Source organism: Muscardinus avellanarius (assembly GCF_963383645.1).
Source record: "Muscardinus avellanarius genome assembly, chromosome: 12".
Taxonomy (NCBI): domain Eukaryota; kingdom Metazoa; phylum Chordata; class Mammalia; order Rodentia; family Gliridae; genus Muscardinus; species Muscardinus avellanarius.
The window spans coordinates 20,308,350-20,335,868 of NC_137798.1; the positions used below are offsets into that span (position 1 = coordinate 20,308,350).

At 35.9% G+C, this 27,519-nt stretch overlaps 1 protein-coding gene and 1 pseudogene across 2 annotated transcripts; both read left to right on the forward strand.

Moving 5' to 3' along the window:
* Nucleotides 1-3,257: 3,257 nt before the first annotated feature.
* LOC308270901 (olfactory receptor 4K13) lies at nt 3,258-4,196 on the forward strand (the record flags this gene model as incomplete). Its single annotated transcript, XM_080707055.1, has 1 exon — nt 3,258-4,196. The coding sequence occupies one exon, from the start codon at nt 3,258-3,260 to the stop codon at nt 4,194-4,196; it is 939 nt and encodes a 312-aa protein (XP_080563181.1).
* A 16,445-nt stretch (nt 4,197-20,641) lies between these two features.
* On the forward strand, nt 20,642-21,577 carry LOC308271358 (olfactory receptor 4F3/4F16/4F29-like; annotated as a pseudogene). The gene has a single exon. The product of its transcript is annotated as an olfactory receptor 4F3/4F16/4F29-like (transcript).
* Nucleotides 21,578-27,519: the final 5,942 nt, after the last annotated feature.

Consider the following 27,519-nt stretch of genomic DNA (forward strand, 5'->3'; position numbering starts at 1 on the left):
TGCAATGCCAGGAGTTTTCTTTATTGTGGCTCAGAGAAAGTAAATGATATCTTTAATAATTCCCATTGCTATTTGACCTCAGTTGGGTATTGCTTGGTCTCAAAATGCTGCATGTCTTTATTACTACTCTCTCTATTTGTCATCTTTTTCAAGAGAAAGTGGTCATATTTGACATTATTTTAGAGCAATATAATTATCTCTGGAAAGATAATTTCTCCATGATTCAATGTGTTTTGAGTCCAGAAATGTTCGTAAGCACTCTGAAGAACTGGTAAGTCATTGGGAAAAGTTTTAAAGAATAGTAAGATAATATAAAAATATTCCTGGATAAAGGCTTTTAATCTTAAAGTCTATCTATACTCAGTATCTACTATGAAAGTAATTTAGAAGCAGAGCAATTAACAGAATTCTAGCTTTCAAAGAGCCATTACTACTCCATGTATCAGAAATACATAGCATGGTCCTATTGTAGGTGTGACAATCTTAGTTAAATTAAGTTTAATTCATTTTTATATACTTTTTGTGAATTTAATTTTATATTTTTGTGACTTCAGTTTTCCACAAAACTCCAGCATTTGACATTAATCAATCAAAATTTATTAGTATTTTCAGTCTATACCAATCATTTTTCAAGTAGAAGTGACAGGTTTAATAGAATCTTCACTTATGTTACCAAAAAAATATTTAATTTTCTCTTGCTTATAATCTTCAGGGTTTTCCTATTCTGTTTTTATTTTTTTAAGTCTATTAAATTGACTCTAGGAAAAAATGTATGCATGTGTGTGTCTGTGTGTGTATGTGTGCAATTGGGTTTGAAAAATCTGATCTAAGGTATTTTATTTTATCTCATATTGCTGTGTATTAATATAATAAATATTTAAATATTAAATTTTAGAAGAATAAAATGTTATCACATCCACAGACATTTTGTTCTTCAGAGCTTAATCAGATAGATGCTCAATACAACTTGACTTTTTATCACATATGCATCTTTGATAATTATCTTCTATGATTAAATTTAATAATTTATTTTTTTATAATTTGTTGGTACATAATTATAATCTCAAATCATGATGTTTTTCATAGTAATAATGGTTCTTGATACTCAATATGAATAGATAAATGCTCTCCAACTTACAATTGGGCTGCATCCTATAAAATTTACAAGTTGAAAATTCATTTGATACACTCAAACTACTGAATATCTTAGCTCAGTAACAGGGTCCATTGTAGAGTATCTGTTGTTGACCACTGTGATTGCAGAGGCCATTGGAACCAGTGACTCACTGCTGTCACTGCCTCATATCACCATAGAGTATACTATTACATTTTGCTAAACCAGGAAATCATCAAAATTTAAAAACTGAGGTACGGGTTATACTGAAAATGTATCACTTTTACAAGATCATAATGTTTAAAGATTATAAGCTGAACCATTCTAAGCTAAGAACTATCAGTATTGCATCAGAATTCATGCATTAGAAGTAAAACACTTATTTAAAAATGTATTTAATTATCCCAGTTATTTTAGAGTAGCCTTCAAGATATTCATAATTTAAAAAATATTTTATTTAAACAAAATGTGTTAAGTCCTAAAACTCAATTGTGTTTCTGGGAATAATTCATTACGCAACATCTAAAAAATAGAATTCTATGGAAATGACAAATTTTATGAATTTTTTGCATTTTAATATATTAAGTAAGAACTCAAAGAAAATAATGTACATATAATATAAAAATTTTAATTTGATAAAAAGGATAGAAATGCAAACACACATTAAAAAATTTCAAAACTTAGGTTGCGAAAAGGAATTCTCAAATTATTAGGCTTGAAACTGAAAGGTATTATAACTGTTCTGGACATAAAGATGAATAACTGTACATATTTGATGTATTTAATATTGTACATCAAGTTTCATAGAGGAAGAAATTAGCCAAAAGGTATGTTTTCATAGGGTGAAAAATACATGCCCAATTAGTTAAATGTTCCCATGGGACTGTCCCAAAGAAACAGAATATATAGTATTGTGATCTCTCTCATATCTGTTTGTAATGACTTGGAGAGTCAGTTGCAGGAACTGGTGGGAATACAAGCAAAGGAAATGTAGGACCATTACTGGGACTCAAGAAGGCACCTTCACATCAAAGCATTTTTTCTCTTCCTGTTAAGCACAGAATGGTGCCTATACTTCATGTATTAAAGTAGTTTGGTAAAAACTTAAAGTTGTTTAAATTATTAACACTAAAACAATTTTTTAAAATCTGAATGAGTAAAACCAATTTCACCATACCCATAAGCTAATGACAAAATATGTCATAAACTTAAATGATTCTTGCTAAAAGAATTTACCCATCTGAATCAGTTACCTCAAGCTCTCTCAGGTTGAAACCTAAAACAAATAGACACTGAAAATGAAATAAATTTATTTACATCTGGCAATACCCTTTCTGCTGTATTCTGAACTTCTTGCCTAGAACACAAGAAAGAAATATGATGTGAATAATGGGAAATATTGAGTGAATAAATCACATAAATATGTAGTTCAAATATAAATATATAATATTGGGTTTTTATGTTACAAATATGGTATATAGTATATTCATACACACATCTTTGACTCTTAAAAACTTTGCAGTTACTACCACTAATACTAGAATGAGCTCAGAGAGATTGATATAAAAATGGAGTAGAAAAGGGAAAAAGTATATTTCTTAGGACTGAATGCACGTTTCTTTATCAGGATGTATTTCAGAATATGGTTATTGAGAATCTTATATACTTTATATATAATTTCTAGGATTAAAAACTCAATATCATTCAGTAAGTAGAGAACCTTCCATAAACATTATCCTATTTGTGGGGATCTTTATAACACAAAAAGACTTTAGATACCGTGTAATCTAATTAACTAATTTTACTGAAGAGATAACTTGACCCTTAGAAGGGGAATTTCTTGCCCTATGCACAGTCTGGTGTCATTTGGAGGTCTTCTGATTACAAGGTTGTGGTTTCACATTTTTTTAAATTTTTGTTTTACAGAAACTTATATTCTGAGTTCTCCTAAGTATTTGGTGTACCTCTCTGGAACATTAAGGAAACCACTCACCAACAAAATTCTACAAACTAGAGGATACCTCTAAGTGCTCACACCCCAATTAGCAAATTGGACACCAATATGGACCTTCCTTTCTAGTATACATCATTTGCCTGCCTCTTATCATTGTTCTTTTTATCATTATTATATAAAGTTGACAATATGGAGATGGCAAACCATTCCAGAGTGTCCGAATTCATTTTGCTGGGACTTTCCCAGTCTCAAAATCTTCAGATTTTATTCTTCCTGGGATTCTCTGTGGTCTATGTGGGAATTGTGTCAGGAAACCTTCTCATCTTGGTCACTGTGGCCTGTGATTCACGCCTTCACACACCCATGTACTTTCTGCTTATTAATCTCTCCTGTATTGATATGATCCTGGCTTCTTTTGCCACACCTAAAATGATTGTGGATTTCCTTAGAGAACAAAAGACCATCTCCTGGTGGGGATGTTATTCTCAGATGTTCTTCATGCATCTCCTGGGTGGGAGTGAGATGATGTTGCTCATAGCCATGGCAATAGACAGGTATGTTGCCATATGTAAACCTCTCCATTACATGACCATTATGAGCCCACGGGTGCTCGTTGGGCTGCTGTTATCCTCCTATGCAGTTGGATTTGTGCACTCATCCAGTCAGATGGCTTTTATGCTGAATTTGCCCTTCTGTGGTCCCAATGTTGTGGACAGCTTTTTCTGTGACCTTCCCCTGGTAATCAAACTTGCCTGCAGGGACACCTACATGCTGCAACTCCTAGTCATTGCTGACAGTGGACTCCTGTCCCTGGTCTGCTTCATCCTCTTGCTCCTGTCCTACACGGTCATCATATACTCAGTTAGGCACCGTGCTGCCCAGGGATCTTCGAAGGCTTTCTCCACTCTCTCAGCTCACATCACGGTTGTGACTTTGTTCTTTGCTCCATGTGTCTTTATCTATGTATGGCCCTTCAGCCGATACTCTGTAGATAAAATACTTTCTGTGTTTTACACAATTTTCACACCTCTTTTAAATCCTATAATTTATACATTGAGAAATCAAGAAGTAAAGGCAGCCATTAAAAAAATAAGGAACCAACATAGAAATTCAAGACACAGTGTTTAAATAACACTTCTGAAGAGGCACTTTGTATCCCAAGTTCTATAAAAAAGAATTGTTATTAAAAATAAATCCCTTTTTATGAGTTTTTTTTTAGTACCAAGTATTGAACCCAAGGGGCACTCTACCTCTGAGCTGCACCCCTAGCCCTTTTTATTTTATTTTATTTTAACTGGGTTTTTCTAAATTGCTGAGGCTGGCTCTGAGCCTTTCATCCTTCTGTCTCAACCTCACAAGTACTGGTTTTACAGACAGGGGCCACCATGCCTAGCTTTTTGTGGCTTTTAATGGTTAAAAACCATGACATCTACAGCCTGGAAGGTGCATATTTATGTATCACATTTACATTTTCTTATGAACAATGGAAGAACAAATAAATCCCCTATAATTTATTTATTAATCTATAGAATCTTGTTTATATGTTTCTTTTATTATCATTTCATCTTTTTTTGAAGTGCTAGGCAAATGCTCTACCGCTGACCTACATCTTTAGCTCAGTTTCAGCATGTTAAACTCTTAGTTAACATTGTATTGCTATTACTGCTGTGGTTATTGGTAGTATGCATTTAGAGAATGCTCACAGATGACACCTCATCATAGTTTTTGTCCATTTGTCTGGTTTGTTGCTTATCAGTGATAGAACACTTCATTTTCTAGATAATCACTGACTAATATTTATTAACTTGTCCCCGTTCACTTGCTGTAGGCACAGTGCATTCAACCATTACTCATATGATTTGTGAACCTGCTGAGTGACAGAAGATACACCCAGGGCTTCCAGAAAGTTACAGTCAATGGATGGAAAGAATGAACAAAATTTGCATTTTGTTATGACACAAACAGTGCTGTAATATTCAATGTACAGGGTGCTATTGGTATGCAGGGGGTGATTCTAAATCAGGTGGAGGTGAGAAAGGGTTCCAGAAAGAGGCACTATTTAAAACAAATATCAGCAGCACAGAGAAAAAAAGTCATTTCAGATGAAATAATTGGTTGTGAGGATGCATGGAAGCTGACACATGATATTTTGGAATATCCATGCACAATGAGCTTGGTTAAGGAGTTTGATGACTATATGAGGTAGAAAGATAGGACAAAAAGTTCTAATCATATAATAGAAAACTTAGTACACCACTTGGTATTGAAAATAATTTCTAGGGTAAAAAGAATGAAAAGAGAGAAAGTCTTTATATATGCCATCCTTGCCCAAACTTGTGCTGTATATTACATCTGTTCCAAGTTTACCCCTTTCTTCTCATTTTTATTCATGACAGCACTCTTTGCAATCTAGGCAATGAGGCCTGAAAGTAAATAAAAGGTAAAATAAAATGTATACACACTGTTATTAGGAAGAAATATTCACTGACTTTCACCTTCAGCACAAATCCATGAAGAATCATGTTCCTTCTGTTTGAAATGTCATAGTTATTCAGAGAGAGAGAAGATGAGACATTCACTACTAGAATACTTATGCTTCAAAAAGTAATTTTCTACATAGAGGATATCTCATATCAGCCTTAGTTATTCTTACTGAACCATTAATTTTATGGATGAAACACAGCATGTAGGGGCTAGAGATGTGACTCAGTGGTACGGCACTTGCCAAGCATGTGCAAGGCCCTGGCTTTGATTCCCGGCACCAACCAACCAAACAACCAACAAAACAAAACATGTCAATTGTAACTGACTAGAGATATATCTTCATAGAGCATATATCATGGAAGTGTATCAAAGGTTTAAACAAAACCTGAAGTTTTCTTAATGCAAGTATCTACTGATTAGAAAATATGCCTGAAAATTTGTTAAATTGTCACACAAATGTGATATAATATGTGAACATATGCCCATATGCTCTAATGCCACCTCAGAAAAAAACCTACTTCTTTCTTTTTTCTTTCTTTCTCTCTCCTTTTTCTTTCTCTTTTTTCTCTTTTTCTCCTTCCTTCCTTCCTTTCCTTCTTCCTTCCTTTCTTCTCCAAAGGGTTCTAATTTTCTCAACATCAGTATTTAAAAAATCATCTCTGGTGTCTGGCTGGGTGGTTCTGTAGAAGAGAAATTATAGCATGCACAAATCTCTGTGTTTAATCCCCAGCACCCCAAACAAGCAAGCAAGCAAACAAACAAACAAACAAACTAAAAACCTCTACTTCTCACTGTGTGAAACTTGTGAACTATCACTATTAGAGGGTGTATTTGATCCTTCCCCCAACATGCTGCCTCCCATCAATAACTGATGTAAAAACTCTCATCTTGATAGTATTGATGGCGTAAGCTCAGCCCCGCGTCCCCACTATTTGCCCTGCCTCTTGGCAAGTAGCATTACAGATTACTAAAATTTGGACAAGAGACTGAGTATGTGAGGTCCTTAGCATCTTCGAGTCTTGCTCTTTCTGTGTACTTGGAGGTACATGTTCTACTCCTCAGTCAGAGGCCAAAATCTGCCGTAGAGAGGCAGATTTGGAAATACATTTTACATTTTTTTCCCCAGTAGAAATCTGTGCACCTTAGAGTTACCCTTGTTTCTTCCTGGATAAGTACTTTTTCTGTAGACTTCCCCTGTGGATAAGTCCCAGGGTTAAAATAAAAGATAAGTGGTAAAAGGACTTTTGGGACTATGAGTCCAGTGCAGTTTTTCCATTAATAAAATTGATGTTTGCCAAGACTTTGCTGCCCACCCCATCTCGGCATCTACATGTGTGAGAATCCATGTAGTCATAGGCGATTCTCAAAGTGAGAAATAAGCCCCGAGAGAAGGTGTGGTCGCTGGCAAAAAGTATTCTCCACTCTTAGATATTCTTTCATAACTACTATTCTTTTAGTAATGATTCTTTTAACTTTCCACATGAAATTGCTCCGGTGGAAAAAAGATCAGGACTGTGAGTGAAAACTGAATCCATGTCCTTCCAGTAAACTTTCAGCCTTGCTCAAATGGTAATTAGATGAGCCTTGTTCAAATGGTAATTAGAAGCAGCATTCCAGTCCACCTTCGACCTTCAATACAGCGACACCACCTGGTTAAAAATAGCTATGTCAAAACAAAGGACAGATAAAATAGATGTGTAAAGATGAAAGAAGGAAAATATGGTGAGAATAAGAAAGTATTTTGTATGAAGAAGAGCTTATCCTGAGATTGGCCCGAATGGGAAAGAGAGAATTAGGGTAATCAGAAAAGAAAAGAAAGTTGCAGAAGGTTAGTGATAGGAATATGGATTATTAAAAGAAGGAAAATGCTCAGCTGCTAGAGAAATATATCTGACAACTAAATCTAAAGACTTCATGGTGTTTACCTGCTAAACTGTGTCATGAGTTTAAGTTTTCAGACAGCGGATAGTATTGCAGACAAAATCCAGCAGACATTCATCGAAATTCCTTAAATCATCATAAAGGAACACGGATTTTCCTTACGATAACTATATGAAAGCTGGAATCTCGGACTTCGTCCCCCATTATATATAAAGGAGGACATTGGACTAAGCCCTAGGAATGAAAACTCTTAAAAACTGGATTCTTTGAGTGATCTTAAAAACTAAATTCTTCAAGTGATTTTGGGTGTGACTTTTAGCCAAATAGAAGCCTCTGCAGCTGCAAGGCCAAAGGGGGCTGGGCTCCGGAGCACAAGGCCCACCTGAGATAATGGGACTGATTTCAAACACAAAGACCTGGGATATCCCAGGTCTTTACTTTTGTCTTGTTCAGGGTTGGTAATTTGCATGTGTATCTCTCTTTTGTACCTTGGGTGTTTTGCACTTCTTTTTACTAGAAATTCACTGGGAGAGGGGAAAATATAAAAAATCTTGTGTCAAAAAAAAAAAGTGTTCGATTGCACAAGAAGCATCGATTCATGTCAGGTTCTTTTTAAAAGCGCCGATCATAGGATTATTTTCCTAGGAAAGAACCGCTACAGATAAGAATCTGTAGAAAATCACTCTGTCCTTCCCCACCTTTACTGAGACCCTCGACCGCGAGCAAACTCGCGCCCCATTGGACTAGCTGGCTTTCGGCAGATGTTTCTCAATTTCTTTTCACAATTTTATTTTTAAATTGATTTAGAACTTAAAAGAAAGAAGGAAAGATGGAGGCCGGGCGTGGTGGCACACGCTTGTAATCCCCGCGCTTGGGAGGCAGAGACAGGAGGATCACGCAGGTTCGAAGCCAGCCGCGCGCGCTGGCTTAGGAGACCCTGTTTCCAAATATAAAATGTAAAAAGAGGTCTGGGAGTGTAGCCCGGAGGTAGAAGGGCTTCCAGGAACCCCAGTACCACCAAAAAAAAAAAAAAAAAAAAAAGATGGATACTTCAGAGAAATCTACCATCAGTTTTTAGTCCCACACATTCTTTTTAGTTTACATATAAAAATTTACTTTCCTGAGTGCAGTTCTAAGTTTTGACAAATGCATAGTCATGTAACCATCACAGTTACAATATGGAAGAATTTCATCTGTCAAAAATTTTTCTTGTACCCTTTTACCGCCACCCTGATCCTCACATACCCTGAGTCTGGCACTGTTATTCATTTTGTTGCTGTTGTTATTATTAAACTATGCCTTTTTAGAGTGTCATATACATAGAATCATACAGTAAGAAGCTATTGTGGTGGCCTCTTTCACTTAGAATAGTGTCTCTGAGATTAATTCAGAAGGAAACTGTTATTAATTTAATCTACATTGCATTTAAGTGTGTGTCTCTATAAATGTCTTCTTTACTATCTTCAAACTCTATTGGTTTTTCTCAGTGATTCATTAATGTTGACTAGAATTATTTTACTAAATAACATGAATAATAAAAAATGATTATAATTACATTATTTTAGGGAGAAATATGTATAAATAGTATAAAACCTATGGTTTTATTTATACATTTTAGAATTTTTTTGTCTTCAAATAGTGTTTTGTAATTTTAAAATATAACTTTTTTTTTTAGTGGTACTGGGGGCGAAACTCAGGGGCTTTCTACCTCCAGGCTATACTCCCAGACCTATTTTATATTTTATTTGGAAACAGGGTCTCACTAAGTTGCTGAAAGCCTCACTAATTAGCTGAGGCTGGCTTCGAACCTGTGCGATCCTTCTGTCTTAGCCTCCCAAGCAAAGGGATTACAAGCGAACACCACCACGCTCAGCTAAAATGTTATCTTAATAAATTTATAATATATTTTATTGTTAAAATTATAGAACATATAACTTACATTAGTTTTGATAAGATAACTTCATTGTGTTGTGTGTGTGTGTGTGTGTGTGTGTGTGTGTGTGTGTGTGTGTATGGGCATGTGTGTGTGTGTGTGATGGGCACTGATTATTGTATTGAACCCAGAAACATTTTACCTCAGAACTATACCTACAATACCTTTTATTTTTTGTTTTGAAACATGGTCTTGTTATGTATGTTATGTAATGGGGAGTCTTACTACATTGCTGAGACTGGTCTTGATCCTGCAATCCTCCTTTCTCAGCCTTCTAAGTACTAGGGTTACAGGCATGCCCCATCATGCCCAGCTGAGATTATTTTCAATTGTTCTTTCCACAGTCTACATTTTTTTGTTCTTACTTGTAATTACTCACTGTACTGAACTCTCTAAATAATTTGTTTTAGTTGATTATCTTGGGACTAGTATATAATATCTTAAGATAATGTTATGTTTTCTATTATTTTTCAATACTGTATTTTGTATTTTAACTCATTTCTATGTATAGAAATGATTATTGAAGCTGAACATGGTGACACACGCTTGTAATCCCAGGAGTTGGGAGGCTGAGACAAGAGGATCACAGATTTATGGCAGCCTCAGCTACTTAGTGAGAACTTCTGTGACTTAGTGAGACCTTGTTTCAAAAATAAAGAATAAGAAATCAGGGTAGTGGTGTAGTTTGAAGGTAGAATGCCCCTGGGTTCAATCTCCAGCACCGCCCCCCCCCTCCAAGAAAGAAAGAAATTATTATTGAATGTTTTTATGAAAGATAAATAACAAAATAGATATGTCATAAAAGTTCTGAGACAGCCTATCGCTAGTGGTTTAATTCATTCTTGATTTTAGTGTGTTTATACAATATGGTAAATACTTAGCAGTGGACTTTTTTTTCTGTAAAAATATAAATATAATACACAGAACATAAAAACTTGGTTTCTTTGACACTGATTAATTTAGTAATTTTGGTGGAAGCATTGTCAAAATTTCCAGTAGCTGGCGATAAATCTTTTTTTATTTCATATAAGAAAGAAACCTAAGAAAGTCAATCTGAAGTTGGAAGTTATAATTTTAGCAAGTGCTGAGACGTTAACAGGAGTTTGTCGCCATCTAGTGACAATTCTCTTGTGATTCACGTTCTTTTATTTATTTATTTTGGCACTAGACATTGAACTCAGGGATATTCTAACTCTGAATTTTACCCCCCATTCATTTTTTTAAAATTTTGAAACAGTGTCTTGCTAAATTACTGAGGCTGGCTTCAAATCTGAAATCCTCCTGCCTTAGCATCCTAAGTATTGGGATTATAGGCTTGTGCCACCACACCTGGTTTGAACCTGACCTGTCTTGAATCGATGGGTACTATATCTGAGTACTCTCTCTTCTTAGACTGGGTGATAGACCATTCATATCCCATTAAAGTGGTTTATACCAACTTTTTGCTCTCCACTTTTTTATTTTTATGGTCCTCCTTTAGTTACATAAGTAAATACTATAGTGCCTGACTAGAGATCTCTGAGTTATCAAAATTGACCCCTGCAGAGTAAGATCTTCGTCTTGTTGCATGCTGTCAAAATTATGATGGTTGTCTCTTATGGTTCAACACTGCCACCTAGCCTCTTAATTTCAGACTCTTATTGTTGCGGTTGACAATAAGGAGTCCATTTTTTAAAGCTGTAATGAAAGATAACCTCTGAAACTTTCCTTATAGCATTGCTAGCTGTAGATTCACAGGTGTCATAAACTACATCTTTTGATTGTGAGGCTGTCTTAGATCTTTGATTTTCTCATTAAAATTCTGCCAAAGCATTTTTAGCATTTATACTAGACTTACTATGGGCCATCGTAAGTCATTGTATTATGGGCATACAATCATAATATATAAAGTATTTCCACATCAATAAACTTTCCAACTTCTGGGAAGATGGAAAACTGAGCTTGTGGATTTGGGGACAAGAAAAAGATTATAATGAGAAACATAGGGTCCAGGTGAGTGTATCTCTTTTAGCATATCAAATTCTTCATCCCATGTTGAAGGGCATGGCTGGGGAATGGTCAGTTAAGGATTATGTGTGGCATAGGTCCCAAGCAGTATATTCTTTTGCTTGGAGTTAAAGATAGCAATGTCCATTGGCATGGCACATCACAACTACCAGGGGGTAATTTCTCCTCCACAATAAGGACAAGGAGAATTAAATTCAGAACTCAGAGGGTTCATTGCCATGCTTTTTTTTTTTTTTTTTTGTACTGGGGATTAAACCCAGGGCATTCTACTCATAGCTATACCCCAGCCCTATTTTATCTTTATTTTGAAGCAGGGTCTCACTAGGTTGATAAGAGTCTCACTATTTGCTGAAGCTGTCCTCAAATCTGTGATCCTCCTGTCTCAACCTCCCAATTATTGGGATTACAAGTGTGCACCAATGCACCTAGCCATTACTGTGCATTTCAGTATTCCATTCTCCAATATTTCTCATGAACTAAAATTACTGGCATCCCATTAATAAAGGATGATCCCAAGATTAATACCCTACAGGAAGCTGAAGAATTTCTTGAAAAAATTATTGTCTATTTGTCTAGATAAGCATTTAAATATTTATTTTGTTTATTTGCTGTTTATAGGTACGGGGGATTGAACCACAGTTTCAGGTATGCTAAGCAAGCACTCAACCACCGACCTACATTATGAGCCCTTTAAAATTTTTTTAAATTTAAGGACAGGGTCCTGCTAAGTTTCCCAGACTGGCCTCAATTTTATGATCTTCTGCCTCAGCTTCCCAAGTAGCTAGGATAATAGTAGTGTGCCACCAAGTCTGGTTCAGATAAATAAATATTTATATGTACTGCAACACAGTTTCCTATTCATTATTTTACTCAATATAAATTAATATTCATTATTTTACTCAATAGTGTGTTTGGTTGTCTTTCTATAGAGTCTGAATCTTCTTTCCTGAATCTCCTTTCTTTTCTATTGTTGTTTTGGGAATTGCTCCTAATCAACAATTATCTATGTCTGTAAACTATTCAACAATATAGCATAAATCTATTAAAAAGATAATATTCAACTCTTGTTTCCTCTTTTTCCCTGGTGTCTTATTATGAGTTTTGAGGACCTCTGGTTTCGCTGGTCAAATAAAATAGGGATGTAGGGACAAAGTTCCTTGATCCATAAGGACTATCCAAACTCAGGTCTACACAGTGTCCCTCTCTAGAGCTGTATTCAGCTTCATTTGCACCAGTGGGTGGATTTCATGGCACTTCCATAAAATGGAGAACACAGGAAGATCTCAGACTCCAGGAAGATGCTCTTTTCTTCACATAGGTAAAACAACAGATTAAAAATAAATGAAATAATGAGAGCCACTTTAGCTTATTAGTCAGACATAGTTTCTTTATTGGAATTCCTGAGGACAGAAGCCATCAACTAAAGTGCATGAGCACCACCCCAAAGCACAGTAGGTAGTGTCTTGGGCAACATATTGAATTACTTGGGCAACATATTGAATTAGAGTAATTGTGGAAAAATGAAATGGTCATGAAAATTGGAAAAGGTTAACTGATCTGGACTTTTAACTATACCCATTTTGTGTTAGGGTTATGTTAAAAATATTTATTACTTATCTATGGAATTAAAAAAAAGTTGAACTGCTAGACAAAGAAACTAAAATAGTGGTTAGTGGTTGTCGAGGATGGGGAATCAGTGAGATGTTGGTCAAAGAACATAAAATTTTAAATGCAAAAGATAAGTTTAACAGATTTATTATACAACAGGATGGCTACAGTTAATAATGAAATGTTATATAACTGAACATTTCTATGAGAGTAGATTTTAAATGTTATCCCTTCACAAAATAAGTATGTGATCATTCATAAAGTTTGATTTAGTCATTCCACAATATGTGTCTATATCAAAAGATTATGTTATCCACTAATAATTAAAAACAAGATGAGGTATTAACTGATTATCTTCTGTGAAAAGAGAAATAGCACACGCTGCCTAGGAATAGGTCTGGGCAAGGTCAAACGTGATGGTTGTGCTCCAGGGCTCCTGGGCATCTCTGCAGAGGCCACCATCCACTTAAGGTCATGAAAGGAGACAGACCTCTGAAACAAAATAATTTGGGATCAGAAAAAAAGTATTCATGGGCCATGGAGCTAACTGTAACCAACTTCACAGTTCTCCAAAAATTGCCCATGGTGAGGCTGCCTGGCCTCCCAGTGCACCCCAAAATAGCACTTACAGGAGAAAGTTCTTGCTCCTTCCTTCTGGAGACAAGTCTTTTAGACTTTCATCCCTGAAGAATACACTGAAAATCCGAACTCCAGAGTTACACGGTCAGGTGGCCACAGCTGTACCCATGAATGCATGTATAGTCATTTCTGAAGTCACACCCACAATGAAGCCAGGTAGTGTGATGATTCTGCCATGAAATCTGATGGACTTCTCTGAATTTTGCTGTCTCTTCAAGTGGTTGCAAAATTCTTCCATGTATTTTGATTTGGGGTGACAAACTTGTTATGCAGCTTATAACAGGCATTTCTCTTGGAATTGGGCTGCTAATAACTTTTATGTGCACAAACAAAAGCATTGTAAATCTGGTTTTTCTAAGACAGAAGTCCTCAAAAGATTAATTGTGCTTGGTTATAGTATTCTTAACAGGATCTTCTGTTCTTTTATATTGTACCTTTTTTTCTAAGTCACTACTACAGCTTAATTTTCTTAATGAAGTAATTAAATAATCCATTTTGGATCTCTGGGTCCAAAATGAGTCTGGGTACAGACTTTATTCTGTAATTCTTCGTGGGCTTAAAATGCCTTGTTCTATTGGCGCCTTTTTTTCATCATGCCATTTAAGTCAAAGGGTTACTCACATATGCTTTTAGAAGAATTACTAAACTTTTGTTCCCATGCTGGTTTTGTTCCCATGCTGGTTTGATTTTGTTACCTTATAGCTTGGTAATATAACTAGGTGAAGTCTTGAGATATTGTTGGCTTTACTTTTATTGACATCTGAAAGCTTTCAGCTAAGTTTTGAGAATCATTTTTACATGACCCTGTCTGAAGCCAGTTGTGTAGAATTGGAAGCACTGTTACCATCTAGGAGTATAATGGATATAAGAATCTCCCACAGTCCTATTATGTATTATTTCATGATTTCACCTAGAATTTTTTTTTTTGAAGTACTAGGGATGGAACCCAGGGGAATTCTACCTCCGAGCTATGCCCCCAGCCCTATTTTTTATTCTTTATTTTGAATCAGGGTCTCACTGAGTTGCAAAGAGCCTCATTAAGTAGTAGCTGAGGTTTTCCTTGAACTGCAATCCTCCCGTCTCAGCCTCCCAAATACTGGGATTACAAGCATGCACCACCATGCCTGGCTGGAAAGTTTTAAAATACCTGATTCCTGGGAGTAGCTGCTAGCAAGACACAGTGTTCATATGAGGATGATATTTATTCAATATGTCAAGCTGAATTTCAAAAGCTAATTCTTCTCTTCTACCAGTATATATTTTGCTGTTATGGTTTAACAGAGAGTAAATGTGTCCACTCTGCAGAACTGTGACTTCAGACCCAATAAACAAATGAAAAGATGGATACACTTCACCACACCTTCAAATATATCAAGTTGTACAAACCATTAAGGCCATAAAATGTAGTTGGTTATAGCACTATAAAGGGTTTTTAAGGATAGAAGATAAATGTTTCCAAATTTGTCAAAAGATTAAATGAAAGAACCCTGTTTTTTTAAAGCATGTCATAATCAACCTATAGAATATGCAACATTTATTCTATCCTTATTTTTTGACAGGTAATTGTAGTATTAAATTATAAATATTTGAGCCAGGTGAGGTGGTGCATGCTTGTAATCCCACCATTTGGGAGACAGACTGGAGGATCGTGGTTTGCAGACAGCCTCAGCTACTTACTGAGTCCCTTCACAACTTAGTGAGAGTCTGTTTCAAAATGAAGAATAAAAAATAGGGCAGGGGGTGTAGCTCAGAGGTTGAATGCCCCCCGGGTTCCATCCTCAGACCCGCAAAAAAAAAAAAAAAAATTATAAGTATCTTTTACTTGGTGATGTTACCAGAACAGCAATTAGAAACTAGAATTTGTTGCTGGGCGTGGTGGCTCACGCTTGTAATCCCCGCGCTTGGGAGGCGGAGACAGAAGGATCGTGCAGGTTCCAAGCCAGCCACGCTGGCATAAGAGACCCTGTTTCAAAAATATAAAATAGGTCTGGGAGTGTAGCCCAGAGGTAGAAGGGCTTCCAGGAAAAAAGAAACTAGAATTTGTGGTTTTAAAAGAGTTAGACTGGGCCAGGGATATAGCTTAGTGGTAGGGTACTGGCCTAGCATGTGCAAGGCCCTGGGTTCCATCCCAGTATCACAAATTAAAAAAAAATGAAATAAAATTCAGATATTCTTCCCTGACATTTTCAGAATGAAGAATAATTTTTATAATATTTTAAGACACATATATTAGAATTTTTCTCTAGCATTGATTTTTATAGTTCTAATTTTAAGAATGTGTAAAATTCTCATAAAATTTCCATTTTTAAAGTTCTAAATGTTATATTTTACTTGAATGATGACATGTTCTAAGGAACAGTTAACTTACTGAGGATGATATATTTTACTATTGTATCATTCTATATTATTAGTAGTAGTTAGTGAGAATAATATATTTAAATTTTAAAAAGAGAAACAAATTTATTGGAAACTCGTCAAGCTTGAAAGAAGAAAAGATACCTAAATAAAAGAACTCATCAGTTATATCAAATATTGTAAGGCAAAATAGAGATAAATTTAAAGGAAGACATAATCACATGCATAATCTATATTTAATATGAAGCCTAAAGTAGAACCTGGAGTCTTGTACTCACACTGAGACTGATCATCAACCTTAATCTACTTTCACGTAAATGAGAGGCTCAAGCTCTTTACTAAGTACCTTTATGTGCGACTACTCTTCTAGGCACTGTGGAGTTCAAAAAGAAAGAAAGATGTTTAGTGGAGTAGTCCTGTAACCCACTGGAGGAGTTATAAGGAAGTACCAGAAACAAAAGTGTTGCCGACTAATCTCAGTTGGGTCGTTATTGTCAGCTCCCGGTCAAATCCTCAGAAAGATGGGGCAAAAGGCAGGTGGAGTTCTGCAGAAGGCTATCTGCAGCAATTCTTTCCCCTCTATGAATTCCCTAAGTTTTTAGGTACGGCGCTTGGGAAAGAATTTGAGGTGGACAAAGGCTTCTTGAGCCAATGACAATTTATTACAGGAACCCAGAGAAATTTATACCCTTCACCAGTGAGATTAATAATAGGAGAAAAAGGAAAGGGAAGGGGGGCAATCACAGCAAAACAATAGTAAATTACATATAAACAAAGTAAATGACTAGTCCAGCATTTAGGAGATTAACTCCTCCGATATCGCAGCAGGGCAGGTCCAAAGGTAAATTCCAAAGGCAATACAGGCACGCCCAAGGCCCAGGGCTTGGAGAATACGCCTTCTCATGGAATCTTCTTTTGCTTTCTTTTTTGAAGTTTCCATCTATATCCAAATGACAAGCATGGGGAGATGTGGCGTCCAGGGAGATGCGATGGGCGTCTCTCAGATCTCATCTGCCTTGCCTTCTGAAGTCTGAAAGCTTACAAAAACTCACAACACAGCTTGGCAAATAAGACACCACAAATAACACTGTGAAGTTCTTGGATTTAGTTGTCAGATGTATTTCCTTGACTGCTGAACACTCTTTTTTAGACAAAAAGCCTATTAAAGGCCTATTGGTCTCTAATAATCCATTTCCTTATCACAAACCCTCTGCAACCTGCTTCTAACTTTCTAATTCCTTTCTTTCCCAGTCGGGACGTTCTTATGATAAGCTCTTCTTCATGAAAAAGTGCTTTCTTACTCTTACGGTATTTCCTTTCCTTCATACATATATATTTAGAATATCTGTCCTTTATTTTGTCATTTTCATTTCTAGCCATGCGGCATTCTCCCTGTTTTGGGGAACGCTCACACTGGGCGTGAAGGTCAACAATCTTTCTCCTTGGCTCTATTGTATTTTGGCAACTAAGTTGTTCATCAGTTAAATTGCTTTGAAGTCACACCCAAAATTTTATCTTCTCTGTCTCTAGGCAGGATCTCAAGGGTAAACAAAGTTTCCTTAAACTGAGCTATCGGTTACCGGAGTTAATAGCTTAACCTAGTGATAGGAGTGAGGGTCGGAGACCCTTTGTAATTGCTGCAGCTGGAATGCTTATCACAGCATCTGAATTCTGGCCAGTTTTTTCCTTACTATTGAGCAAAGCCAAGGACGTTTATTTCCACGGACTCAATTTCTGATCTCACATCATCAGAGCAATTCGTGTAGAGAGTTAAAAGAATACCAAGAGAATAATAGTTATGAAGGATATCTAAAGTGGGGGATATTTTTTGCCAGAGACGATACCTCTTTCTCGGGGCGTTCTGCCTATTTTACTATGTGGAGTGGGGGTCCTCAACACATAGATGCCGAGGCAGCAGGATGTCTTGGCACAAAAGTATGATCATTGAGTAGTCAATGATTACATGAAGGAGATAGAACTTAAACTCAGGCAGCATGTGGAGGATTATGTGTTTGTAGTATACTGGACCCTCTTCATAGGTTTCAGCTCCCTCTGTAGATGGAGGGTTGAGTATTAAACTGGCATTTTCTAAGTCCATTCAGATGACTTTCTAGTCCAAATAAGAGAATTTTATTGAATAATTGAGATAATAACAAATGTTTTGTCAAACTTAAGTTTTTAAGACACTAAGAATGCATTTTAAAAACTTTTATTGGTATAGTGTATTCATACATCATAATGGGGTAAAATAAACTTATGTAGACATGCATGCACTCATCACCCACTTAGCCCCTATCCAATCCCCACCCCACTCCCTCCCTATCCCTCCTTCCCATGCTTGGCTTAGTGGTTGACATGATTAAGTATATCCTGCTCTTTAGAGAGTTTCCTTCTTCCCCCCTCCCACCCCCTCAGTTAGGTTGTCTTATTTACATTTTAAAAGCTGGTAGTTGTCTGAGATGGTTAACTGTGGAGGCCAAGTAAGCACTCATTGATATGTCATTGAGTGGCAGTCACAATATGCAAAAAAAAAAAGCTCACCTTTCCCAAAAGTGTGTATTCTAGCCTTACCACAGGCTTTTGTTAATGTTGAATCTCCAGAAAGTCACAGATAAATAAAAAATGGCAGGGAGATGCAATCAGAATTGATCTTGAAGTCAATGAACTGGTGTTCTAATCAAAGCTCTGATAATAAGTAACTTTGTGGTTTTGGTCATGTTATTTAAATATTTGGGAATTAATTCAATTTCCTGATCTATAATGATCAGATACATTCTTAAATTAGCAATCATCAATTTATTGGTAGGTTCTAAAGTTAAAGTCATTGATTTAGGTCTCCTAGACTAGGTTAAATACTTCCTTTTAGTTTAAGTTCTACTTTTTTTTTTCTTCAGAGAAAGACAGAGGTTATATTTAGGAAATGGAGGGATTTGAGGGGGAAAGCAAACCATCTTAAAAAGTAAAGAGTGTCCAAACAAGAAAGCCTTTGTGATTTTTTTCAGTTCTTTTATAGAACCTCCCTTCTTCTACTTCTGATTGGACACATTTCTCCCTTTTTATTCTACCTTTCATCTTTACTCACCTGGTCAATTTATACACCAAACAAGTGGATTTTATTTATCTTCTTACCATAAATTTATCCCTTTTGAATATCTGGTGGATTCTTAAGTTCTGATACATTGTATTGAATAAAGCATAGATGGTCTCCAGTGTTATAAGGATGTTAACTAGAGGTAATAAGAAATTAAATAATAAATCACATTTTCTCAAGTACTAATAGTAACTAAAGTACTTTTTGAGAGCAAGTAAATATAAATTGTATAAGATAATTTTAATTTCTATCACTAGACGAATGTGAATATTGTACTAATCAGAGTCCTTTACTGAAATATCTTTTATGATATGAAATTTTATGTTTTCTGCTGGCCAGTTGCTTCTTATTTTCTTATTCATTCATTCATTTTGTCTCAAGAATATAATGCTATTATGAATAAGTACAATAAATAGAAATAAACATTTGCCAAATTATGCTATACTCATATGATTAAGATACTCTAATTATTTTACCAGTTACAGTTTTCTAAGTTAAATAAAATTAAGCTCTAAGAGTTTAAGTAACTTGTCCAACATCAATCTGCAGATGGAAAAAGAAACCTTGATTGTGTGAATATAAGATACATTTTCTTTTTGCTATACTATGTGGCTTCTCTAAATAACATTAAATAACTATAATATAATGTGATAGTTCATTACATACAGGTTTGCAAAATTTTTCACTACTGAATTTTTATGATTTTCATAGCATTAAGCATTCAGAACATGAGTTTAATACTCTCACTGCTCAAATCACCTGTAATGAGGGACCAGTTCTTTTCTCCATTAATTTCCAGTTCTTCATGGATGGATGTTTTTGGAAAATACAAAATCAGACACATAGATGTCACTACAATGCTAGTTGCTACATAAGTTTCTAAACACATATTGTGTACCTAACATGATGCAAAATGGCAACAGTACACAAACCTGCACCTTTCTGTGAACCATTTTGTCATTGATTTCAGGATTCCAATTATAGATAAGTCATAATGCATACTTTCAAGAAGTGTACAGTCACTTTGGTTAATAATATGTATCCAGTTCACTATAATATAAGGGACAATAAACTGTTAGTAAAAATAAAGCAAGATTTCACAGATGTGATACATTTTAATATTAAAAATGTATTCCTAGACATAGGAAATAGAAAGGATGTAAAGGTGTGTTTTCTCAATTAATGTTTATTCTCTTGAAAGGGTATAAAATTATGTTACAGGTGCCAACCATCTTAGTTTTGAAGCCAAATCAGAAGGTTTTAATTCCTGTTATCTATAGTCTGGTTTGAATCACTCCTATGTTGATCTTCTTGTATCTCATAATCATGAAAATCTTGGCATTTAGCTGGAAGGAAGCAGAAAAGTATTAAATACAGAGTGGTAGCGAATGAGGAGATCCACAGAGCAGCTATCCACTTTACATCTCTGATACCATTAGCATTTTAGGTCAGTTTAAATGCTAAACCATAAGCTTTCGTGACATTGATCTCTCTCCTTCTGGTATATTAATAAGATTGTCACAATTTAGATTCCTTCCTGTCATTCTCCTTCAAGTAGTACTGTCAACAAATCCAATGGATGGAGTGAGTTACTCAGTGGTATCAGAGTTTGTGTTCCTGGGACTCACCAACTTCTGGGATATCCAAGTACTCCTCTTTGTGTTCTCCTCCATATTTTACATGGCCAGCATAATGAAAAATTCCCTCATTGTGTTCACCATGGCTTCTGAGCCTCACCTATACTCCCCCATGTACTTCCTATTGGCCAACCTCTCCTTCATTGACCTGGGTTTTTCTTCTGTCATTTCCCCCAAGATGATTTATGACCTTTTCAGAAAGCGCAAAGTCATCTTCTTCAGAGGATGCATCACCCAGATCTTCTTCATCCATGTCCCTGGAGGTGTGGAGATGGTGCAGCCAATAGCAATGGCCTTTGACAGATATGTGGCCATATGCAAGCCTCTCCATTACCTGACCATCATGAGCTCGAGAATGTGCATCTTCTTTTTAGTGGCTGCCTGGCTGGTTGGTCTTGTACACTCTGTGGTTCAATTGGCTTTTAGAGTGAACTTTCCCTTCTGTGGCCCTACTGTGTTGGGCAGCTTTTACTGTGATCTGCTTTGACTCATCAAACTTGCCTGCACAGACACCTACCCACTGAAATTCATGATCACAGGCAACAGTGGTTTCTTCTCTGTTCTCTCCTTCTTCATACTAATCATTTCTTATATTGTCATCATTTTTAAAGTTCAGAAACACTCTTCAGGGGGCTCGTCCAAGGCTCTGTCCACACTTTCAGCTCACATCACTCTGGTAATCTTGTTCTTTGGTTCTTTAATATTCTTCTATACATGGCTATCTCCCTCCACACACCTGGGTAAGTTTCTGGCCTTTGATGGAATTCTTACTCCTTTTCTGAATCTTGTTATCTACACATTAAGGAATCAAGAAATGCAGGTCGCAATGAGGAGAGCATGCAGACAGCTAGTGAGTTATAGGAAGATCTCATAAGAGATTGGTGGTTTTGTGAAGCATACTCTCACTCATAGACTACTGAAGTTCACTGTACTAGTTGATATCAGATCGAAACTTCATTTTATTTACCTTTATTTGACCCACCATATTGCTATTATCTTTATTTTATCTTTCATTTAGGAATGAGAGACATTCACTTCTGAAAGAGGAAGAAGAATTGTATCTAAAGTATTTATAAACTAAAAATTAAAAGTCTCCAGCTTCAATTCCAGAGAGCTAATATTGATGAAATAATTATTAGAAATACGTAAGAGAATGCAAGCTACGTAAAGGCCTTCAGAGCAGCAAGAATTCTCTCCTTCATTCATTTTAATCTAGGATGATCTCATCTTAAAGACCACCTTCAAAAGATCCCGATTGAAAATAATCTTATACTCACAGTTTTGATAGGTTTGATAGGTTCATTTTCATGTTGCCTAAAAAAGAAAGTGAGAAAATTCAAATGAATGGTATATATTAATACCCTCTATGGAAAAGTATATAAATGGAAGCCAAATTTTATCAGAGCATTTGACAAAAATTTATAACTTTATGCTGGCCACAAACTGATGTTGATCCCTGTGACAGTGAGTTTTCTCAGGGATTGTTAATCCAAGTAATGGTAAGTGGTCCAGTATAGCAATACACATCTTGCACCTGATAAAACCACAACAAGCACTTGTGTTAACTTGCTCTACTAGTATGATTAATGTTAACCATCCTCTTCCTTGTTTGAATGATAACCACTCTCGTAATTCTGGACAAAGAATGCTATCATATAAATGAAATTTGTAGGATCTTCTGACTCTGATTTTGTTATTAAAACCAGAAATCACCTTTCTTTATTTTATTCTTCTCAAGATATAATTTATTCTTTAGTATTCAAATCAAATAACAAATATCTGCCACACCTATCCCATGACCCACTTTTGCATCTTACCCTACTTGTTGGTCACATACTTACTTTTTGCAAGCTGATTATAAAATTATGAAGACCATAAACCATTCCTTTACATTTCTATTCCCAAACACTTCCCATATAGTGTCTTGTAAATACTAGTAATAAAAATAAAGAATTTTGATTGAATGAATGTCTGAAGTCATTCCTATCTACTTATTCATTACATTGTGTGCCAGGAACTAAACACTAGGAATATAGATAAAACAAAATAGGCCAAAACCCTGATCCTTCCAGATTTCCATTTTGACAGACAGACCAACAATTCATTCAAAAACATATCAAAGTCAATCACTAAGCCAAACATGAGAAGAAGGGAGGGGGAGGAAAGAGGATGGGGATTGAGGAAGGGCTACATGAGTAATGTGTGCATGTATGCCTCTATTTCATCAAGATGTGTGTGTACAATGCACCAATAAAAATAGAGGTATAAATAATGATACACAGGGGATCAAATGATAATTTTACTATGAAGAAAAATTAAGCAAAAAAAGAATAAGGCAACAACAAGAGTGCTATGATAAAATAGTGATAGGAAAGTTCTTGCTGACCTGATTTGATTTGATTAGAAATTTAGGTTCATCTTGCCCTGTTCTTTATACTGGGCCCATTTTCTTTCTTTAAAATTTTTATTGCTACATTGTAGTGGTTCATAATAGTGAGATTCACAGTGGTATATTTATATCTTCACAAAACATCATTTGATCTGATTTCTTCCTATACCTTTCTTTCCCTCTCTTTCATCCCTATACATGCTAGTGATAGATTTATATATGTACATAAAACTAATTGGTCTGTTTCCTTCCTCATAAGCCCCTACCTTGCCCAATACTCTCTACTTAATGAATTATTAAAAAATATAAATTATGTTAAACGTCCTCTTAAAGTCAATGAACAGAAACTACGAGGAAGGAAACACAGCAATAAAGTCTTAGCTAATCAGCAGAATTTACAAGGATTAGCATCTATCACAGGGAACAAGAAAGTTGATGCCAACCAAAAAAGTCATGAGTTGTGATAAATAATGTCCTCAAATATAAGATCTCCCTTTGTGATTTAATTAATAATCATCTGACAGAAATATACTAGTGGGGATCAGAGACAATAGATCCAGAATACATCCCCTAGGTACATACCTTTACTGCAGAAAAATTATGTTCTTCTAAAGCCTCTCATTAATTTGGTGGTTCTCAATAAAGGATATTGCATTTCCCAAAGAACACTGGCAGTCTGGAAACATTTTTGTTGTCACAGCTGGGGGTAGGGAAAGAATGCTACTAGCATCTAGTGGTTATAGGCCAGAATTACTACTAAAAAACCCACAGTGGAGAAGACAGCTCTACAACAAAGAATTACCCAGACCTAAATGCCAGTGTTGTCAAGGGAAAAAACTGCATTAAACTCTGAGCTCTTCTGAGGGAAAAATGAAGCCTTTATATCACTTTATTCCTCATAACACTCAGCACCATTCCGAAAACATGGTTTTACTCTAATGAGTGTTTATTAGAGCATTGGGTAAGAGGATGGATGTGTTGATGATGCATGAATTGATGAATGGATGGGTGGATGGATGGATGGATGAAAAATGAAGAAAAGCTCAAGTGTAACTCAAAGGAAAACATGTCTAAATATTGGCTAATTAGTTACAGCTAGGAACACTAGGAGCCTATAATGACCATACTTCATTAAATATAAACTTTTTAGAAGAATTCATACCTTTAAACAAAAACCTTGAATATATGTCTAATGTGTTATTTAATTTATTAGACAATATCAGATGCTTCATAAATATCCAGCCAACAAATCTGGGTTATAATATACTTATATCTGCAAGGTTTAAGACACTATAAAATGGCAAGTTATTAATATCTTTGTCTAAATTATTTTTTCTGATGACTTTCTTAGAGTAGCAGCTGGTATTTGAGCAGCTGAAATTTTGATAGTAGAAAAAGCCAAATAAATTTGGAAAATCTTGATTCAAATATAATAAGCACGAATGAGATACAACTGAGGGAGGAAATGGACAAGAAGAAAGGGAAGATTAAAAATGGGATAGATAAAAAATCAAAAAGTAAATAACTGCATGTCAGAAGACATTGGAATGTGTGACTGTCTTGAAAGTCAAGACAAGACTTCGATGCCCTATGGGTGCTCAGTGATCTCTGAGCATCTTTGTTTTCCTCTTTCTCTTCTCTTCTTTCTTCTCTGAATAAAGGGAACTTGTTCCAAAAGGACATTTCAATTTTTTTTCCTCTAGCACACTCAAACACTTTTCTTTTCTTTCCTTATCTTTTTTTTTTGTGTGTGGGTCTGGGGGTGGAACCCAGGGGCATTTGACCTCCAAGCTACACCCCCTGCCCTATTTTTTATTCTTTATTTTGAAACCGGGTCTCACTGAGTTGCAGAGGGCCTCACTAAGTAGCTGAGGCTGTCCGCGAACCGTGATCCTCCAGGTCTCAGCCTCCCGAATGCTGGGATTACAAGCGTGCGCCACCACGCCCGGCCCTTATCTTTTCTTAATGAAAGGCTTTAAAATTTACCAGCTATGACTCTAACATTTGCTTTCTTAATACCATCATTTGGTTTACAGATTCAGGGATTTGGTCAGTCTCCCAGAAATGATTCTTATTCATTTTGGAGTTCAAATTTGATTAAAACCAAGGAAATTAGCATCCTACTACTAAAGCCATAGAAATTAAAATATATGAGAAGTTTTGGTCCGGTCCAAGTCCACATCAGTGGCATATCTAACTTATGTAAGATGCACTGCTTGAGAATTCAATACCTCTCTTTTTGGCCATTCCTATTCTTTGTCATTCTGAGAGTCCACAACTTTATCACTGCTCCCAGCTGAGCTTTCTGGTTCTTTGTATCAAGCCAATGTTCACTTATGTGTTTCTCTGTGAAAATGAAAACAAATGTTACCAGTAACTCTTCCATTAATCTTTACTGTACTTGAGTTAAGTAATCACTCTTCCACTTTCAGGTCAATTTCCATGCCCCTGGATTCATGAATTTGTTGATTTCCTTGAACTTTTTCTACATCTAATTTACATTATGGTGACCAAAATTAGAAAGGAAGAATGAAAGCACTTAGATAACTAACAATCAGATCATAGTTGAATAATGAATTTCCCCTATTAGTGCCATTACAGCAACTTTCTATAACACAGCTTAAAATAATGGCAGGCTGATAACTAGGCATGGAGGTGAGTAAGGTCAGGGAAATTCTCAAAATGTTAGTTTACCACTCATTTTTTTTAAATCCTGTGTGTATCAAAGGGTTTGGCCCCAACAAATGCCACAAAGCACCAGTCTCTACTGAATATTTTCCCTTCTTAATTTTATGAAAAGATAGAAGTAGAGCAGCTAGTCCTAAATTTTAACTTCTGCAGTTATTAATTTCCCTTCACCCATACTGAAGTAGTTTAACGACATAAAATAAATAAATATTTGCTAAATTATATCTCAACCCCCAAAATCCCTTTCTTATGCTAAAGACAGTACATTGTGCTAACGCTCAACTCTCCCCATAGCTTTACTTTCATCTTTGAAACCAAAGACACATTTTTACTACAAGGTAAAAGTCAAAGTCAGTCTTTTGCCTTTCCCCACAATTTACAGCCTCTATGTATTCTCTAGTATATGTTCCTTCCTCTCTACATTACAACCTACCAGACTGCAACCAAAACCTTATTTGATATCTTCAAATGAAGATTCTTCCACTAGGCCATATTTCTGCAACTGAATTTAGTAGATCAATTCCAATAATTTCCCATTGTTATCTTCATTTTCCATCTTTCCACCTACCTGTTCCCAGACCACAGCATCTGCAGGTAATTAGGATCCCTTGGTAGCTGAGCTTCAGCTTGTGTGATTTCTACTATATATATAAAAAAAAACGAACAATTTAAAAAGGTGGTTAATTAGCAGCTCTACAGAATGATTCCCAGGTACTTTTGTAAAAATCTGAATTTGCTGAATTTGTTCATGTGGTCGGGGGAATTGTCCCTGTAACCCATTAGGTTTGGAAAGAATAACAAAATGAAAAATCTTGTAATGAACCATTGGAGAGGAAACAAAACTGAAACAGGGTCTCACTGAGTTGCAAAGGATCTCACTAAGTAACTGAGGCTGTGTGCGAGCCATGGTCCTCCTGTCTCAGCCTCCCAAGTACTAGGATTACAAGCATGTGTCACCACACTCAGCTCTATGACAATTAAAAAAATTGTTTTTAAAGCCGGGCATGGTAGTACATGCTTGGAATCCCCGCGCTTGGGTGGCGGAGACAGGAGGATTGCGCAGGTTCAAAGCTGTGCTGCCATAGGAGACCCTGTTTCCAGATTTAAAAAAAAAGTATAAAATAGGTCTGGGAGTGTAGCCCGGAAGTAGAAGGGTTTCCAGGAATCCCAGTACCACCAAAACAATTTTTTTTTTTTTAAGGATTGAACTCAGGGGCATTCTGCCTCTGAGCTATACCCATCTCCCAGACCTTTGTAATTTTTGAGACAGAGTCTCTCTAAGTTGCTGGAGTTGGCTTTGAACCTGTGATCCTCCTGTCTCAGCCTCCCAAATGCTGGGAATTCAAGTGTACCACCACACCCGGCTGAAATTATGGGTGTTAAGAATATCACTTTTGGCGATTTTATCTGTCAATTCTGATTTGCTCATTGGTGGGTTAAAGTGAGGCAGAATGTTTGCAAAGTATGAACACAGAAAAATCATGTGTATTTAACTATAAACTTTAATCAGCTTAAGTATATGTAATGCAGAATAGGCAGAAAATTTTACTAGGATTTATTTTTCATTAAAACGTGGACTGCAATGTATAATCTCCATAATAACACCAAAAGCCAATTTTTTACTAAAGTCTATTATATTTTAAGTTCTTTAAAAGCTGAGGCATATATAATGGAGTTTATTTGTTTGGCACATTCTTTTACTCATATTCCAGTTCTTGGCCAGGGAGACACATAAATTC